Source organism: Zootoca vivipara, chromosome 2 (genome assembly GCF_963506605.1).
Source record: "Zootoca vivipara chromosome 2, rZooViv1.1, whole genome shotgun sequence".
NCBI classification, from domain to species: domain Eukaryota; kingdom Metazoa; phylum Chordata; class Lepidosauria; order Squamata; family Lacertidae; genus Zootoca; species Zootoca vivipara.
The window spans coordinates 111,732,484-111,751,581 of record NC_083277.1 but is presented as its reverse complement, the minus strand read 5'-3'; the positions used below and the strand labels follow the sequence as shown (position 1 = coordinate 111,751,581).

The 19,098-nt window shown below is 45.5% G+C and overlaps 1 protein-coding gene across 2 annotated transcripts; it reads left to right on the top strand.

Moving 5' to 3' along the window:
• The first annotated feature begins 5,192 nt into the window (after nucleotides 1–5,192).
• CNPY2 (canopy FGF signaling regulator 2) lies at nucleotides 5,193–18,410 on the top strand. Of its 2 annotated transcripts, none has more exons than XM_035103769.2 (6): nucleotides 5,193–5,359; nucleotides 9,341–9,468; nucleotides 11,757–11,872; nucleotides 12,955–13,152; nucleotides 13,469–13,565; nucleotides 17,328–18,408. In XM_035103769.2, the coding sequence occupies exons 2-6, from the start codon at nucleotides 9,369–9,371 to the stop codon at nucleotides 17,369–17,371; spliced, it is 555 nt and encodes a 184-aa protein (XP_034959660.1). In that variant the 5' UTR covers nucleotides 5,193–5,359; nucleotides 9,341–9,368; the 3' UTR covers nucleotides 17,372–18,408. The 2 variants fall into 2 exon arrangements, with proteins under 2 accessions (XP_034959660.1, XP_034959661.2); XM_035103770.2 differs by lacking the exon at nucleotides 5,193–5,359 and adding an exon at nucleotides 5,402–5,778 and having other exon boundaries at nucleotides 17,328–18,410.
• The last annotated feature ends 688 nt before the right edge of the window (nucleotides 18,411–19,098 follow it).

Sequence of the window (19,098 nt, the reverse complement as noted above, 5' to 3'; positions counted from 1 at the left end):
CTTTAAGAAGTCTGTAGCCATCGGGGTGTCGACGGGTTTTGCATCCTGCAATTGCATACTCTCCAACAGTTCAATTATCTTTTGCTTCTGATTAAGTAGAAATGAACCATCCTGTTCTCTTTCCACTTGAATCCCGAGGTAATACTCAACTGGTCCTAATTCCTTCACTTGCACTTCCTTGTTGAGGTGCTGGACTACATTTCTATAATCCCTGTCATTTGACGTTGCGATTAAAAGGTCGTCAACGAAGGCAAGAATATAAGAAAATTGTCCATTACTCTGCTTAGTGTACAAACACTTGTCAGCTTCACCTTGCTTGTACCCAAGTTTCACCAACATTCCATGCAATTTCAAGTTCCAGGCTCTGGCTGCTTGTTTTAAACCATACAGTCCCTTTTGAAGCTTGCAAACCAAATGTGCCTCATTTGGCTTTATAAAACCTTTAGGCTGCTTCATGTAAATTTCTTCAGAAATTTCCCCATGCAAAAACGCAGTAGCTATATCGATGTGTTTCACCTCCATCCCTTTAGATGCTGCGATGCTTAAAAGTAATCTTACGCTACTGTATCTTACTGTCGGTGCAAAGACTTGGTCATAGTCGTGGCCATATTGCTGTGAAAAACCTTGTGCCACTAGTCTTGCTTTGTAACGTTGCACCTCCCCTTCTGAACCCCTTTTAACCTTGAACACCCATTTGCTCCCAATTGCTTTCTTACCAGCAGGTAATTCTGTGAGTGTCCAGGTCTTGTTCTTGTGCAGTGCGTCAATCTCCTCCTGCGCGGCTTTCCTCCAGAGACTGGCTTCGGTGGCTGGCATCTGCTCTACCTCTTCCCAAGTGGAAGGTTCTGGTGGAGACGCCGACCCTGCAAAGTAGGACAGTCGTAGTGGCGGAACGCCCTTGTTGGTTCTGGATGAGCATCTGACCTCTGGTTGTGCAACCGCATCAGCATCCTCATCCTCCTCCAACGCTGGCATGTCCACGTACAGCTCCTCCTCTTCGTCTCTGGTGCCGCCAGGGGTCTGGACCTCTGCGTCTTCTGGGGTGTCGCCTGTAGGGGGTGTTGTGACACTAGGAGGTATATTAGTTCCTTGTGCTAAAGGAAAACTTATAAACTCTTCATCTGGTGACTCTCTAGAACAGTCAATAACAGTGTTCTTTGTATCAAACTTTCCTAGTTCATCAAAATGAACCACATGGTATGGGTCTACTCTGCCACTCTTTGGATCTAGAACTCTATATCCCTTTCCTCCAGGAGCATATCCAACCAGGATACCTGCTTTTGCTCTGGAGTCAAGCTTGTGTCTGCGCTCTTTGGGCACGTGGTAATAACAGACACTTCCAAACACACGTATGTGCTGCAGACTTGGGACTCTCCCGTGCCAAAGTTCAAATGGTGTGCGTTCTGCACCCTTTGTAGGCAATCTGTTTTGCAAATAAATCGCCGTATTCGCCGCTTCACCCCATAGCTTCTGTGACAAGTTGGCCTCTTTTAACATGCACCTTGTCATCTCCATAATAGACCTAAACTTTCTCTCAGCAATGGAGTTCTGTTGAGGCGTGTAAGCAACTGTAGTTACATGTGCTATGCCTTCTTGTGCCATGATGGCCTTCATCTGCCGTGAGCAAAACTCTCCACCATTATCCGAAATTAAGGTGGAAGGAGCTCTCTGGAATTTGTTCTTCACCATGTTTAAGTACAGTTTGAACAATTCCGGTGTCTGACTCTTTTCTTCTAGAAAATATCCAACACAATATCTTGAGAAGTCATCTATAAATATCAGAATGTACTTATTGTTTCCTAGGGAAGGTACATTCAGCGGACCACATAGGTCAGTATGAACAGTGTCCATGACTTTTGTGCTTCTCTTCTCTGTACAACGTGGGAAGGAAGGCTTGACTGCCTTTTCAGTTATGCAAGTTGTACAGTTTGGCATTGGTGTACTGCAATTCTTTACCTGTAGACCTTTTACCAGATTTTCCTTCTGCATTTTCAGGATAAGGTTGGTATCCCTGTGTCCAAGCCTTTTGTGCCAGAGTTCCAGATCTGGTTGATCCTTTCTGCTGGGTTGTGCAACCCTTGCAGACTCATTCTCTGAAATATCAATCTCATACACATCATTGATTAGTTTGGCTTGAATAAACACTTCACCATCTTTTATCACATTGCATTGTCCATTTTTAAATATAATTTCAAAACCTTTCTTGTCCAAGCTAGACACACTTATTAGGTTACAGTTCAGCTTTGGTGCATACTTAACATTACTCACTGTAGTATCAAAAGACTCATTGTTCACTTTGAAATTCAAGTTCAAAGATCCTGCACCTATTGACTTTATAACATTTCCATCAGCAATTTCAATCTCAGACTGTTTATTATTGTCTATTTCATTGAAATATTCCCTTTTATAACAGAAATGGCTGCTTGCTGCACTGTCCAGAAGCCACTTATTGCGCTTTCCTTCACAGCTCTGGAAAGCTACATTTCTTTCTTGCAATATCATTGCACGCCCATGACCCCCCTTCTTTTCGCCTTTTGGTGGAAAGGGGCGGGATTCATTCTTTGTAGATGCTCCATACTTGCGCTCAATATCCTTTAAGATTTGCGCTGCATCATCTCTGCTATTAATTGACGTTAGATGCTTATTGCGAAGTCCACTCAAAATTATGTGTCTGGCCTCGCTGTTCATGCGTTTCCAAGTTGCTATCTTTGCTAAATCCTCTTCTGTTTCACCAGTAGGCATAGGATTTTCAATGGCATCCAAAACATTCCTTGCATCTAAAAATGCTATCAGGCGTTGTTTCCAAAATACGTAATTGTGGTCATCTAAAGCCATTAATCCTAGGTTAACTCCACTATCAAAATCTGCAAAAGCCATCTTGGAATCTCAAAATTCTAAAAAATTTCTCAAAATTCAAAAATTTGCCAAAAATTCCAAAATCAAAATCTCTAAAAATATCTCAAAATGCAAAATAATCTTCACTGCCTCTGAGTTCTCAGTGCTGTAAACTCTGAGGGAGGGGAGGGGTAGCTAATCCCCTAGGCACACTGGAGAACAATAGACCATGTGCTTACCAGGAAGTTCTAACTGAAAAAATCCTACTCAGTTCAAAATCACAATCCAAAGCAATCCTTCAAAAATACACAAAAATACGCAGTCCTGGGCCGTAATAACCCTTTATGGGAATGTTAGGGATGTGGATTAGGATATATTATTAGATAGATCCTATCCAAGCTTGTGTTAGCAAGCTTCCAATATTAGCAGAGTGACATTCCCCTTTTGTGCGCAGCAAAGCATGTGCGTTAGATTCGCTAGAATCTCTATAACAATATTACACTTTATAGTTCAATATTACACTTCCTGGCAAAGGTCCCCTTTGTCCCTCTTAAAAGAAATACACAACACAGTGTTTATAAAATAAGATAGAGTTTACTTACAGTTTCATCCTGAGTTACAGCATAATCTCAGAAAGGCAGGCTTGCTTAGAAAAGTTACAAGTATATATACATCTAGAGACTACTTAGTAAAGTAAGACTCCATTTGGTCTCACTCTTGGCTGCAGGCCTAGAGTGAGAACCATGCTAACTAGAGATTCTCTTGAGATGTGTTCCCATCGAAGGAGGAAGTAGCTAAGAGAGAGAGAGTGATTGCAGGCTAGGGCTTTTGTCTAATCCAACTCATTTGCATGTCTGAGGGAACAGGAACTGACCTGTAGTCAGGTGTCCCTCCAGGTGAGTTCCTGTTAGTGGACACTCTAGGAACTGTTGTGACTTGTCTGCCCCAGTGTTCCATCCCACAGATGCCAGGGACTGAACCTGGTACTTTCTACATGCAAAGAAGATGATGCTCTACTATTGAGCTATGGCACTTTCCAGGGGCAGACTTTGGCGCCCAGAGCAAGGACAAAATTTACCGCCATAAATATTTATTTGGCACTCTCCCCCCTCGCTTTCCGTTCTGCGCATGCTCTCAAGTGCGCTATGCCATCTGACCGTGGACTAACTATGAGTAGGTACCTTTATAAATAAAGGCTTTAGTAAAACAACAACTATTTTTATTATTATTATACACCCTCTCTGCTTGGTGCCTTGTGTGGGGGAACTGTCCGCACCACCCTAAATCTGATGCTGGCACTCCCCTATTCTTCTGTTTTAAAAATAATAATATTTATTTGTTTTTAAAAGTATATTATTGTCCTTTGAGGTGAAGATCCTTTTATTGCCTCATTCCCATCCTCTGGAGTAAAAAAAAAAAAAAGGAATATGACCTTAGGAAATAAATGAGAAATCCAAGCCTTTGCATAGCTGTGACTGGACAAGAGTAAAATCATGAGTTAATCAGTTTGCCTTGTGTTGGGGGGGGGGGAGTAATCTGTATGTTTATTAGTTTCTTTAAAATTGCTCTTGAATGCATATAAACTCTTATTGTTTATCAGCATGTTACTGATGGGTGTGGGTAAACCCTCCAAGTGTCCGTTTTCCAGGGACAGTCTCCCAGATTAACAAAGGCTGTCCCCTTTTCTGATTTGATCCTGAGATGTCCTGCTTATCCCTAGGATACCCCTATTTTCATCTGAGAAATGTTGGAGGGTATGGTAAAGGGACCCCTGACCATTAGGTCCAGTTGGAGGGTATGGTAGGGTGTCTCTATGTGCATCAGAGAAATGTTGGAGGGTGTGGAATTGTGTGACCCCTGAGCCAAGGAGATTAGTAACTACACAACCATTGGGAACTTTAAAAAAATGTTTTATTGTTTAATTCTGTTTTTCTATTTGTTGGAAGTCTCCCAGAGTGGCTGGGGCAAACCCAGTCTGATGGGTGGGGTACAACAGCAGCAGGAGCAGCAACAACAACAACAACAACAACAACATTCGGAATAGGACACCTCTATTTCCATCGGGAAAATGTTGGAAGGTACGGGTTTGTGAGGCTGAGCCCTGCGCAGTGAGTTCACGACAATCTTGCTCTAGCCAGTTGAAGGCAGACACGTTGGACTTTTAAACTTACCCACGCTGGGTAGGCTCCCAGGCGTCGTATATCACTCTACACTTTTTCGCAACTCTATGGGACGGGGCTTCAGAAGGCGTTCCTAGCTCCACGCTTCCCGGGGAGCGAAATAGCCACGCCCACTCTCGCCCCTCGGACTGCTGGGGGACGTGACGTTTACAAGACAGTCCCGCCCACCTCGCCCGGCAGCCTGCCGCGCTGTTCGCCACGCGAGCCCAAAGCAGGCAGGCGGGCGGCCCTCGCCGAAGGGTCCTTACGGGAGCCTGAGGTGTCCGTGACAAGCGCCTCCTCCGAAAAGCAGGGCCAGGGTTTCCAGGGAGCCCTTCATGAAAGGCTGCTGATACGGGAGAGAGGTATCAGCCGAGCCGGCATTTTTTAGCGTCGTCTTTCTTTTTTTTGTGGCGCGGCCGATGGAGTGGGATTCAGGGCAGGCGGACGATGGCCACCCCCAGAGGAAGATTCGGAGGCGCTTGCGGCTGCAGCCGGCGTCGAGTGGTGGGGTTCGGGCGGACTCGGGTGGCGGGGTAGGAGGAGGCGGCGAGAGCGAAGCCGGGCAAGGCGAGGCGGGGAAGTACCTATGGCGGGTACCAATTCCACGCTGGTGTAGTTGGCAGGAGTCGGGAAGGCGACGGGTCAGAGCTCATCCCTGCCACGCACCACACACTGGGAGGCTTCAGGGAAGCCGGCCACCGTCCCCTCGTCTCCGGTCCCCCGCCTACAGAACGCGGGAAGGAGCGACCTACCTTGCAAGGTCGTCGTTCGCGTGTCCAAGGTGACGTACCAGTAGGCGAAGTTCCCACGAAACCCGACGCCTTGTATAGATAGATATCATCTTCTGCCCCTGCAGCTGAGTTATTTGCAGGAGCAGCGTGGAGAACTCGCGCGGTGGCAATCTATACTTTGTGCTTGAGCTTTTGGAGCCCGAGATAAAGGAGTGTGGAAGGCCGGCGGGGCGGGGGGGGGGGTAGAGTCCCGGCTTCCAAGCAAACCATGGCGGGCGGGTGGTTGGAGTAAATGGTTTGTCGCTTCAGGTAGGTCCTTGTCTTTCAGCAGGAGAGCATCTCCTTGCAGATTGGACTTGGAGATCTGCCACTTGCATTGACTCTGCAGGATTGGAAGCACTTCTAGAAGGCCTTGGCAAGGACCTGAACTTGTCACCATTGTTGCTTATACAGGTCCTTAGTGACAAAGTTCCCTGGAGGGGCTGGCCACTCTCCAGTTTTTAGAGACACCAAGGTCAGAACCATTGGATTCTCAGGAAACTGAGAAACTGGAACTAAGGGTCTGGCGATGATCATATTGGTGACCTTTGCCATGAGGGTGACCAGGGTCTCATGGGTAAGAGGTGCAGCTCTTGTCAACACTGAATCCAAAATTCTACGTGCCATACCAATCATGTGTTCCCAAGCACCTCACATTTGAGAGGTGTGGAGAGGGTTAAAGATCCTTGCACAATTCCGAGGCACTGAGGTAGTCATGGAGAGTGGGGTCAGTGTCATTTTTTTCTCTTTAGTCCCAGCTCCCACAGTGATCTCAATGTGGAATGCACGGATATTCAAACACTAGCCAGAGCTTACTGTTAGCTTGACCTCCCGTTGTCTTGCACATAGCCACACTCCAAGGTCCAAAGACACTCAGACCCACATCAGTGAAAGGTGGTTCGACTGCATGCAAAGCATCCCAATATGTTCATTGGCTTTGCTCCTCTAGTAGTGTGTTTAGGGCTGCAACTGTAGGCTGCAACGCTAAACGCTCTTAAGAGGGTTTAGAAACGACTCAGTGGGACTTCATTCTGCACCTTGTGGCTGTGAGGCGTCAATGCCTTGCTTTTTGAATCTGCCCATACGAATGTTTTGATCCATGATTAAAAAGAACTTGGAAAGAACTTCAGTCCAGGTGGCTTGATTAGATAGAAGACCTCTGTACCAGTAATGGGGGGGAAATCAATAAATACAATTTAAGAAAAGAAGATCTCTATGAAGACTTTGACACAGTAGAGTTGCCACTCCTGTCCTATGGAGTATGAGGGACTGACAGTCGGCACCTTTTTCCAATTTGATGTAAGATTAATTCAGTCTCCACAACCAAACCAATACTTGAAATTGGAGAATTAGTGCACTTCCTCCAAGATGCTTGCAGTACGCACAAACTATATGCATTTCCAACATCATTTTTTGTACTAAAGGCCATATATTTTTGTAGGTGTGGTATTGCTTACCATAAGGTTTGTGGGTGCAGGTGGAGCAAAGGGCTTACCTGCAGTTATTTTGAGTAACACATGTCCATGAAAAGCACCTGGCAGGGCTTTTGGCTTGAGTGATACATCATGTTGAGCTGTGACCAGAAATCAGTGCAATTTTTGGACATGTATATGTGCAGTGGGGGACAATCGTGCATATGAAACAGTCTTCAGTGCTTAAAAGGCATATGTGATCCCATCCAGAGACCACTGTATGCAACATTTCTTGAAATAGGTGCTTCATTCTTTCCCTGTTATCGTTTCCATACATCTTGTGTTATGGTGTGGTTCTGTTTTTAAAGGTTGAGATGCTTATATGTAAGTGGATATGAACATTGGTATCCTTACATGTGTTATTGGATAAAAATACCCTAGTACTGACAGGTTTTTTTTCTGCTTGAGCTTGGAGCGCAACTCTCATTTCAATTGGATGTGTAATTGGGGAACTCTGGATTCCACAGATTGCAAGCTACTGAATATGTATTTTTCACGAGGCTCTTGAAAACCCAAGTTCCACGTACAGCAAAATAGCAGAGTCCTCCTTGGACTATACCACTTTTAATTGCAGATGAGTGAGTGTGCTTTTTAAGTTCTCCCCACCAATGGGGGGGGAACGTATAAGAACCTCCCTACATTAAAAAAAACCCTAAACAGTGGGTGGTCTTCAACGAAGTTTAACTTAGAGTAGACTTTGGGACAGCAAGATTTTGGCTTGCCAGACAAAAGGGGGGCCCCTTCCTTCCACTTGTGTGTTGTGTGAGTGTTCTCCTGATGCACCCCCCCCCCCGGAGCCAATTTTGGGGAGTGCAGGGCTGGGAGAGGGGGAAAACATTTGTTGCAAAAGCAGAATTGCTGGTTAATTCCTGCCCATTGAAATTAATGAACATGGCTAAGTTGTTGTTGTTGTTGTTGTTGTTTAGTCGTTTAGTCGTGTCCGACTCTTCGTGACCCCATGGACCGGAGCACGCCAGACACTCCTGTCTTCCACTGCCTCCCGCAGTTTGGTCAGACTCATGTTCGTAGCTTCGAGAACACTGTCCAACCATCTCGTCCTCTGTCGTCCCCTTCTCCTAGTGCCCTCAATCTTTCCCAACATCAGGGTCTTTTCCAAGGATTCTTCTCTTCTCATGAGGTGGCCAAAGTATTGGAGCCTCAGCTTCACGATCTGTCCTTCCAGTGAGCACTCAGGGCTAAGTTAGGTCCCTTAATTTCAGTGAGTCTATTCTGAGTAAAACTTAGTTGAATACCACCAAATGTCCTCTCCCTCATATGCCTGCTACTTCTGGGGTGCAATAAAAACACCTCTCCCTCATAGGCCTGCTTCTAATTCAATGGAATAAAACCCCTATCTCTAAGTCAGAAGCGGTGTGGCCCTAGAAAGTTTCTGCTGCATAACTCTGCCGGGTATACCGGTATTAGGGTCTCATAACTTTGTTGGGTATATTAGGTTCTCATGGGATTTAGCTTAGAAGTGCAGGAAGTGGGATCTGCAAAGGTACAAGGATATGGAGGTAAAACGAGAGTCCATTTAGGAGTGAGGAGTGTTTTGAAATCCAGGAATGTAGCACTACAGTATTTACAAATATTAGCTGGCAGTGAGATCTCTGCCTAGCCTTTGTTAGCTCTTGATTGATCGGCTACATTGCCTCTTCTTTTTTTCCATATCTTTTTCGGTTCACCCATTCCCCCTCCCCCTTTTGTGTGTTGAATTTGGTTTCACAGAGGGAATATTTTTCTTCCTCTATTGAAAGCATAGCAAGCTAGCAAACATTTAAAACAGCCTCAGAATAACTGCTGCCGTTGGCCTGTCACACAGAAGGTACTTTGTATTCTAAACCTGAGCTTGGGATGGGGGGGGGGATAAATGCTAGCTTTGAGAGTGTTGCTTAACATAGTAAGTTGTACTACGGGGCCCTGACTGAGCACAGCCATTGGATTGCTTGCTTGCATGTGGCTCATGAACACATCTCCATGGCTGTGGGAGGTTAGGGTGAGATTCCTGGTAACGGAAGCAGTTTGCTTTTTTTTGGGTTTGCGAGCTAGCTAGGTAATTGGTTCCATGCAGCCCTGGGATAACTTCTGACTTTCTGTGCAGCTTGCGACGCTTGCCCGCACCCTTGAAGATGAATGGCTGGATTTCAAGCACGGTTTGCCTGTCCGCTGCTCTCTTGCTGCTGTTGAGTGGTGCTTTTGCCCGGAGGAGCCAAGATCTCCGCTGTGGAGGTAAAGCAGACTCTCTCATAGCAATCTCATTAGGAAAATGGGTGGTGGAGCTTGAGAAATACAGAGCAGGAAAATAACATTGCTTACACCCAGTGCTTTTTTTTTTCCTTTCCAAAAAAATTGTTTAGGAGTACAATGCTCTCATTTTCCTACTCATTTTGAAATACTGCCCCTCAATGAGGCCAAACTTAGCTTCACAAAATGTTTAGGGGTATGCGTACCCCTGCGTACCCCTGCAAACTTTTTCAGGGTAGCCTACCGTATCTCAGATCAGATCAGTTCTCATTGAGTGACCCCCCACAATAGTAGTCTGAGGGCACTTAGATACATAGTTTGAAATACACATAATGATGCCATACCTGTGTATGTAGGGATAAGCCACATCAATTTGTTCTCTAATTGTTTTAGTCATTACAGTCATACTTTGGGTTACAGACACTTCAGGTTGTGCGGCACCGCGCCGAACCCGGAAGTACCGGAACGGGTTACTTCCGGGTTTTGGCGCATGCGCAGAAGCGCCAAATTGTGACCCGCGCGTGCGCAGACATGGCGCTGCGGGTTGCGAACGTGCCTCCCGCACGGATCATGTTCACAACCCGAGCATCCACTGTACTTGGAGATGAAAGTTTGGCCACAGCAAGGTCTTACCCTAGGGATGGGCAGCTGGTGCCATGGGCTCAAACAGGCTCCAGTGGGTTTTTCATCTGGCCCCTCTGATCTGGTCAGATAACTGGTTAGCCTGGACAGCTCAGTTGGTTAAAGTGTGGTGTTGATAACACCAAGGTTTCAGTTCAATCCCTGTGTATGGGACAGCTGCAGATTCCTGAATTGCAGGGGGTTGGACTAGATGATCATCATGGTCCCACCCAACTCTACAATTCTATGGTCTCAAGGGCCTTCCCTTTATTAGGCACCTCAGCAGCTTTTTGCAGCAAAAGTGACCTCTACACGCTTCAGCTTTGTGCACAGGACTCAGAAACTGAGATGCATAAGGAGGGTGTTTGACTCTTTAATAAATCATTTGCCTGAGTCTTAGGAGCAAGTAGCTGCCATGCATATTAAGGGGACGACTTTGCCACAGTTTGCTATTTGCTGAGGAGGAGGAGGCTATTATATTCCTTGCCTATGTCTCCCCTTACGTAGAGTGACTCAGTTGGGTAGAGCCCAGCGTTCCTGGGCCTTCAGTCCTCAGTTCAAAACAGGGTTTCCCAAACTTGGGTCTCCAGCTGTTTTTGAACTACAGTTCCCATCATCCCTGACCACTGATTCCGCTAGCTTAGGATGATGGGAGTTGTAGTCCAACAGCAGCTGGAGACCCATGTTTGGGAAACCCTGGTTCAAAACTCCTGTTAAATTAGTTATTGACTGAGGTGAGGAGCCTGTGGCCCTCCAGATGTTGTTGCGGGACAATTTCCATAATCCCTGACGAACGGCCACACAGGCTGGGGCAGATAGAAGCCAAACAGCACTTGGAAGGCTACAGGCGACCTGTTGCTGCCTTCCCTGCACGCCAGAAGCAACATCCTTATGCTCCCAATAACAGAGTTGTCTGGCCTACGTAGAGGCTGCTGAAAAGTGACATTGAAATGGCATAACCCTTGGTGAGACGTTACGTGTCCCTGCAAGTCAGCCCAAATGTATGAGATTCGCCGGTTCCAACACCACACATCTCTGATACAAACATTACGCCTCACCATGTGGAACACTGTCGCACAGAAGCATTGGTTGGCAGTGTCCACATGGGAGAGGAGATCACTGGACCTGTGTCTTCATGAAAGCCTTACGGGAATGTTAGCATAACTACCCATCCCCTGCTATTGTATTTTCCCTTTTTTCTTGGGTTGCAAGCTCAAGTCCCAGAAGCAGCAACTGTTGTTTTAGTAGCCTTGCTTGCTGATGCTACGCCACAGGAGAAAGAAGAATAGGGGAACAAAGAGTGCAGTCGTTTTGTTGCCCTCAAGGCCGCTGAACCAACTGATGTGTCGAGGTCAGGAGCTGTCAATTTTACCTCTTTCCTGGTACTTGTTTTCACTCCCCTGCATGGACGACTTGCCTAACATAAATTTTAAATTCTCCTATCAAGTGCTGCAAATAAATTGTTGCTACGAGACACAGGCAAGGCATATTTTCGTTTGCGGTATGCTGGGTTCTGAAGAATGCATTTGTTCAGTTGCCAAATCTTGAGAACGTTCCTGGCATCGAGCAGCCGATCATGAAGTTAATGTATCTGTCTTCCTGAGTGCTATGACCAGTCCTGCTTCTAAGAGCTGGTTTCTCTTTGGTTTTAGCATGCCGGGCACTGGTGGATGAGCTGGAGTGGGAAATATCTCAGGTAGATCCCAAGAAAATGATCCAGATAGGTTCCTTCCGCATCAACCCAGATGGAAGCCAGTCCATCGTGGAGGTAACATGTTTCATCCTTGCCCTTGATTGGCTGAAACTCTGGAGACTTTTGTGGTGATCTGAGAAATAGGAAGTCAGGGGGGTGGTTAGCACCCTGAAGAAATGTGTGAGGGAAACCCTTGTGCTGAGATTTTAAACTTCTGGTGAAAGGGAAATTATTTATTATGGGTGGCATCCAATTCTGCAGCTTTACTGGCACATTTCTGTGTGCAAAATGCAGGCTTCCTCTCCCTCTCGTGTCCCCTCCAGCGCACTGTGCACCCTCAAAAACTGCTCTGGAGGGTTGACGGATCCTCTGGAGCAAATTTTGGGGATGTGCAAGGGAAGAAGGAGAAACATGAATCTGGTTGTGCCAACAGAATTCAGCTCATGAAGCACTGGCTACATCCCTGCATTTTTATCCTTTCACACCTCTCAAAGCAGCCCCCAACAATAAATTGAAATTAGTAATTATTATTTATATTAGGTGTGGGGAACTTCTAGACCAGGCATCCCCAAACTGCGGCCCTCCAGATGTTTTGGCCTACAACTCCCATGATCCCTAGCTCAGAGGACCAGTGGTGAGGGATGATGGGAATTGTAGTCCAAAACATCTGGAGGGCCGAAGTTTGGGGATGCCTGGTCTAGACCTTCAGATGTTGCTGAACTACAGCTCCCATCATCCCTTGCCATTGGCCATGCTTTCTGGGGCTCATGGGAGTTGTAGTTCACGGAGGGCCAAAGGTTCTCCACACCTAATACAGAAATTTCAAATTCTAGAGGTGCAGCTAAGGAGGGACTGGTGAGGAACATGGAGCCCGTGAGTGGGGGAATATAGAGTTTTCAACAATAGCTCCACGTAATTTCTTTATCCCTAGTTCCAGTAATGGAGCCAAATCTTAGTGGCTGCCGTTGGTCCTAAGGCAAGGCAATCATTACAGTGTCCTCCTTTTGGCAAAATGGCAAAATGATTGACCACTCCTCAGTAATAGGTTGTAAGACATGAATGGTGCCCGAGGAAAATTATGTTACAACAGGATCTGATAAAGGTAAAGGTTGGGGAGGCTTTCCCCACCTTCATAGCAAGCTGCCATTCCTCCACAGGTGCCCTATGCCAGGTCTGAAGCTCACCTGACGGAATTGTTGGAGCGCATCTGTGACAACATGAAAGAATACGGCGAAAGGGAAGACCCTTCCACCCACCGGAAAAGCTATGTGAGAGTGATGTCCCGCGATGGGACCAAGATGGACCTTTCTCAAACCAAATTTGATACCGATATGACATCGAGCCTGAAGTTTGCGGTGAGTGATGCAGAGAGTGAAGCTGGGTGTGGGACTACTTGGCTGCTGGAGAAAAGGAGACTCCAGTGGAACAACATGGCTGCAACCTGTAGCCTCTTTTCCTTCTGAATTCTATCTTAATACTTGCAGCTGGTTATGGTGACAGACAGCCGATGCTGCAGTTGCAATGGTATAATTACAGCCACAACTCTGGACCAGCTCCACGCTTTGCAATACGCATTAGGGAAGTGGAACAGGTAGCTGGTGCCTACATCAAAGAACATATGTTGCAGGCACGATGTATAGCACGGCTGACTTCCTTGGTTCCCCTTTGCAGTGTGAGAGTATAGCTGAAGAATATGAAGATGAGTTCATAGAGTTCTTCTCCCATGAGGCAGAAAATGTCAAGGACCGACTATGCAGCAAACGAACAGGTAAGCAAAGGACTAGGACTGTTTGCAGATCAAGTAATTCACTCAGTCGAAAGCTGGAGTCAACTCTTTATTAGCGAAACATGATCTTTGCAGATTTGGCTGAGTTTCAGGCCTTAGGAGCACAGCAGCTCTTGCGCCGTAGGCCCTACTCCATAAAATCTGTTGCTGAGATTAAAAGTCCCCACCTCCCTTCTATGTCTCCTCCTCTCCAGAGGTTCTTGCAAGCAATCAGAGACTGCACCTGCGGGCAGCCTGCCTTTGCTTCTCCTGTTTCATACCTCTCCTGATTCTGGGAGTCATGGGGGGAGCTTGTCACAGTGGGGGGGGATGGGACACCAGTGACTCTTTACTAACCTGACTCTGCCTTTTGACCTCCCTCCTCCAACTTGCCAGCTTCAACTTCAGCCTCCGATACCCGACTTCTCTCTGCCACAGACTCTTCTCAACTCACTGAGCCCTGTTACTCCTTCAGCTTCTGATGCCTCCTCTTCCCAGTCTTCTCCCTCTGAGCACTCATTGTTGTCCCACCACCGCTACTTCCTGGGGCTCTGAGCCTTCTCCCCTTGGTGGTTCCCCAGCTTCTTCCTTCCCCTATTCCTCAGTGTCCAACCAGCCCGCGGCATAGGCCATTCTTCTGACAAGGAGGCACAACTCTGCATTCCAGACAAGAAGCACCCTCCTTTTAGCTTGCAGTGCAGCCAGTTTTCCAACATGGAGAAAATGCCAGTGTAGCCACTAGCTTCCATTTTGGGGCAGTAGACAATCGGTCACAAGCACAAAATGGCAGATATTGTTAAGCAGGAGTCATCCCGGCTTTCTTTCAGGCATTTTTTTAAAGCTGCATTGTTCAGACAGTTTTGGGACATGTTTTTTTTAATAAAAAAAACCCTATTATTTATTGAAAACTTGAAATAGCGACAGGTGTTTTTACTGCTGCGCCTGTGTTTTTATGTTTTACACTGTTATATTTTCTGTAACAGTGCCATATATAAGTATTTCAGTGTAGAAAATAATCAGGACCATCTTGCCTTCCTACGAACCTGCCTTTGATTTCTGCTCTTGTTGACTGGTGTTAAGTTATTTCATCCAAATTTCTTTCAGCTGGATAAAATTGGTGCTCAGCAGGGGTTTGGAGAACTGAATAAATTTTCCAGTTGGCGAATACCATTCAAATTGGTTGAAGGACCCTGATATCACTAAAATTAAAAGGGACTTCTCTCCCTCAAACTTCAGAGAACAGGCATCTCATTCCATCAAGTTTCAGTTTGTCCCAGAAGGGGAGAAGGCTTAGTTCAGTTCCCTGCTAAACGCTGCCTGATTAACAAACCTCTGACTTTGCCCTCTTCTGAACAGTTGCTGTACTAAGTTTCTAGGAAGAGAGGTAGCACTTCAGGTAGGATTGTGGCCGCGCTTTGACCTTGGAGAAAGTTCCTAAGAGATAGATGACCTTCTTCTCTTGGCACAGCCTCCTGTGCTTGGCTTCCTCTCTCCACGCTTAGAAACAGTAAAGGCAGCTGAACAGAAACAGGCTGGTGCTGTTGAACAGAACATCCTGGCAACGAGGCAAAGTAGCTGCTCTCCCACCATGTCCTGTCCTTGGCATTGCTTGCCAACACCCCATAGCGTTCTGCAGTGCCTCACAACACCCATATAATGGCGTCCTGCAGTAACTGGAGCTCACAGATGCCGAGAGAACAGTGCGGGTGCTATAAATAGTAAACCTAAAGGGTTCTTTGTGGCCTCGCCTCGTATTCCTGCCTTTTTTTTTTTGCTTCAGGGAGAATATAGGAGAAGGGAGGCTGCTCTGCCTTTAGTCACCTGGATGTAACCGGTAACACGTAATGATGTAACACGTAACCGGCTGTACTCTTGCATAAATAAAGTATATCAGGCACGTCCAACAGGTAGATCATGATCTACTGGTAGGTCAATGGACGTCTGTGGTAGATCACTGGCTTTCCTCTTTCCTAAAAAAGCTACACAATTTAGACCTGAACCCCTAAAATATGGGCCTTCCTCTTCCCTAAAAAAAGCTCAACAAATTTGACCTGAAGCCCCCCCAAAGGGGGTAGATCACTGCCAGTTTTTAACACTGAGAGTAGATCGCAGTCTCTTGGGAGTTGGCCACCCCTGAAGTATATTATTCACTGTATCATATTATAGATTTCAACAGTAATGTCATAAAATTCAACAGAAAAAGCAGAAGAGCCTGTAGGTCAGTTCACACTCTAATCAGTTCATGGATCAGGTCCAAACTTATGTGCTAGTGTCTATTCCACCTGCGTCTGTTCATCGGGTCCACGCAATCCACATGAAGAGTTGTTATAGTTCCAGAGAATCCTTTCACAAAGTCTAAGACAAGGATTTCCGGAATATTAACCTTGTTTCGCTGTCCTGGCACTGAGCTATTTTTGGACTACGAACCTGACTGTGCTGTTTTCATCTGACCTTTACCCTCCAGTGTTTGAGGGTTGGAGGCATGCCACGGTGGCACAGCCAAAAATGCAGCACCTATTTCTGACCACCAGGTCGTAACAAGCTATTTGTAGTACCCAGCCAAAGAATTAACACACAAATCCACCTGATTTTAGGCTCAAAGCTGAGTTAAACAAGGAAGTCTAGCCAAAGTTGATTCTTTATGATCACCTATTACTTTTACAGATCAGCAAGGTTAGGATCACAGTTGCTGTAGGCCTGTAGAAGTGGCTTACTAATTGGCTGTCACCCAAATCAATTGCATATTCACCTGATCTGTTCATACTATCACTTTGCCAGAGTCCTTGGGATTGCGTGGCTAGTATCATGATGCTCATGATGATTAGGAAGATAAGCTAACCCTGTTTGATCCTGTGGCCCGAAAGCAATTGCTGAGTCATTATTGATTTAATCTTCCCTACGGAAGAGAAAAGGATGAATCGAACTGTGAATTTTGTTTGTGGTGAAAAGTTTCTTGGGCAAGACCTGGCTGTGAGAAAAAGAGCAGAGACTGAGATATTTCAGTAAATGACACAACCCTTTTTATCAAAAGCTCAGAACTGCTGGGAACTTCAGAAATGTATTTGTGTATGTGGAACAACTCACAGGTGGATAATATGGCTGGCAGGCAGCATTTGAATTGATGACCCATGTGCTGTGCAGGTGTGGGGTTGGGGAACAAATTTTTAACTCTTGGATGAGGAGTCCATACTTTTTTGTCCATTCACTAGCAATTCTGTTAGAACAAACTCTGCAGTAACATCTGCATAGTGGAATAACTTCTTACAAGGGGAGTGTTTTAAAATGGACTTTTTTATTAGGAGGTGCAGTATGCATGCCAGAAATGAAAGCGGGCAGGGTTGGAGCAGTGAAAAAGAGCAGGCTAGAGTGCAGAAGACCTCACCCAATAAAATGTTGCCCCGTGATCACCACATCTCATTAAAACGAGTTCCACTTTGTCCACACATCCTCAGTCAAATATCAGCAACAAATCTCGAGTTCAGCTTCAGAAAATAAAACTGAAAACAATTGCTGAGAGGTGTTATGAAAATTCTATTTTTTTTTTACATTACAACATTTAGATTTACTATACTTTTGGATAAACCCTCATTTTGTAGGGGAGTAATTCAGACTGGTTTGTGTGTAGAGTGAAGAAGTACAGCCATTACACCTTCTTGTGGGGACTGCTGCTATGATATATTATTGGGCAAGTTTGAATCAGCTGTGTTGTCTGTCTGGAAGTTCCAGTTCTTGTAATGAACTGAATTGTTTGTGCTTCTGTTGTAGATCTGTGTGACCACGCCTTGCATCTCCCACATGATGAACTATGAAGCACAAAGGCCTGCCTGGTTTGGTGAATGAGTTGGCAAAGTCCTTGTAGACCACCTCCCTCTTCCTAGCTCTAATAATTATTGTCCCAGCAGCCTTTTGGGAGGAGGGTTTGGGGGGAACACCTTACAATCTGTAAACAACATTGTATCTCTAAAAGAAAACACCAAGAAAGCTTCTTTATCAATTTTTTAAGTGAATAGGTGATGCAGTGTCTTGCACTTACCTGACTTTTTACAAACCTGCTGTTATCAGGCCTTTTGTTTGCTGTTTTTAAAGGGAACAAGAGACACTCCCATATGTGGATCCAAGTCTTGTTTTTTTCTACTGCGTAGCCCATTCCTCTCTCTGTGTGTGTTTTAATACTTAGTGGCTATGTGCAGGTGCATTGATCTGTAGGTCGGAGTCAAGAGACCAAAAACACAGCTTCTAGGTTCATTTCCAGCTCTCAGAGGCAGAGTTCATCAGAACTTGAATAGAAGAACTTGTTGTGTTCCGTTGTGCTCTGCTACCACCTTATCATGACACCGGGCAAGTCACTTAATTTGTCTATGCAATCTGTGCTTTGAGTGCAACGAGTGAGGGAGGATGAACATACAGTACATCCTTCTAACCAAAGAGGGAGGAGCAAGCCAATTTATATATTATGCCTCTGGAGCCATTGTCTTTGCCTCACAGCTGTTTTACCAGCCTTCATGTGTATAGACTGGCTCTTGGTGAAGGCCAGTATCTGGCTTGTAAAATCCACAAGGGTGCTGATATTGAGCACTTGGAATTGGGGGAAGGGTTGTACTCTTCAAAGGGCTTTTAATACCTGTTTAAAAACAAATGGGCCAGTGATGGCAAGTAAATAAATCATGCTGCGACGCGGATGATCAACAAAGAACTCCTTACAATTTGTTTCCTTTAGTTGTGCGTGGCGGCATGTATGTATTGATAATTTAAAATGCTGGTTGAAATATCCTTTTTATTTAGCAGATAATTAACCTAGACTAGTTGGCTCTTTCCACTGGGCATAGGGGTTAGAGCAGGCATAAGCAACCTTGGCTCTCCAGATGTTCTGGAACTACAACTCCCATGATCCCTAGCTAACAGGGCCAGTAGTCAGGGATCATGGGAGTTGTAGTTCCAAAACATCTGGAGAGCCAAGGTTGTCTATGTCTGGGTTAGAGGATCAAAACTAAAGGGAAAAATACAGTCATACCTCGGTTTAAGTACACTTCGGTTTGAGTACTTTCAGTTTAAGTATTCCGCGGACGCGTCTGGAACGGATTAATCCACTTTGCATTACTTTCAATGGGAAAGTTCGCTTCAGGTTAAGTACAGACTTCCGGAACCAGTTGTGTACTGTAATGGATTTTAGGCACCCAGAGTGATTTAAAGATAATGAGGAAGGATGGAAGCAATTATCCTACTGTATTGTCAATCAGCACAAGAAGGAGAGGCAAGTTTGCCATTCTACATTGTTGAAAGGGCAACAGTGGAACTGTGCTCAGTCAAGACATAAAGAAAAATCGGGCTGTGGGAAAAATTGAGGGAGAAGTTTCTGTTTCTTCTGACAGCTGCTAGCAACTATTTGGAAATCATAGAACTTGAGCCAGTATTGCCTCCAAGCTTGGGAGTGAACTTATTCTCTGGTCTAAATCTTAACCTCTGACACAAATTCGCTCAGATGCAATTATTACTACCATGTAATGCCAGTGATCCCTGAGAGGTTATGGACTGGTTT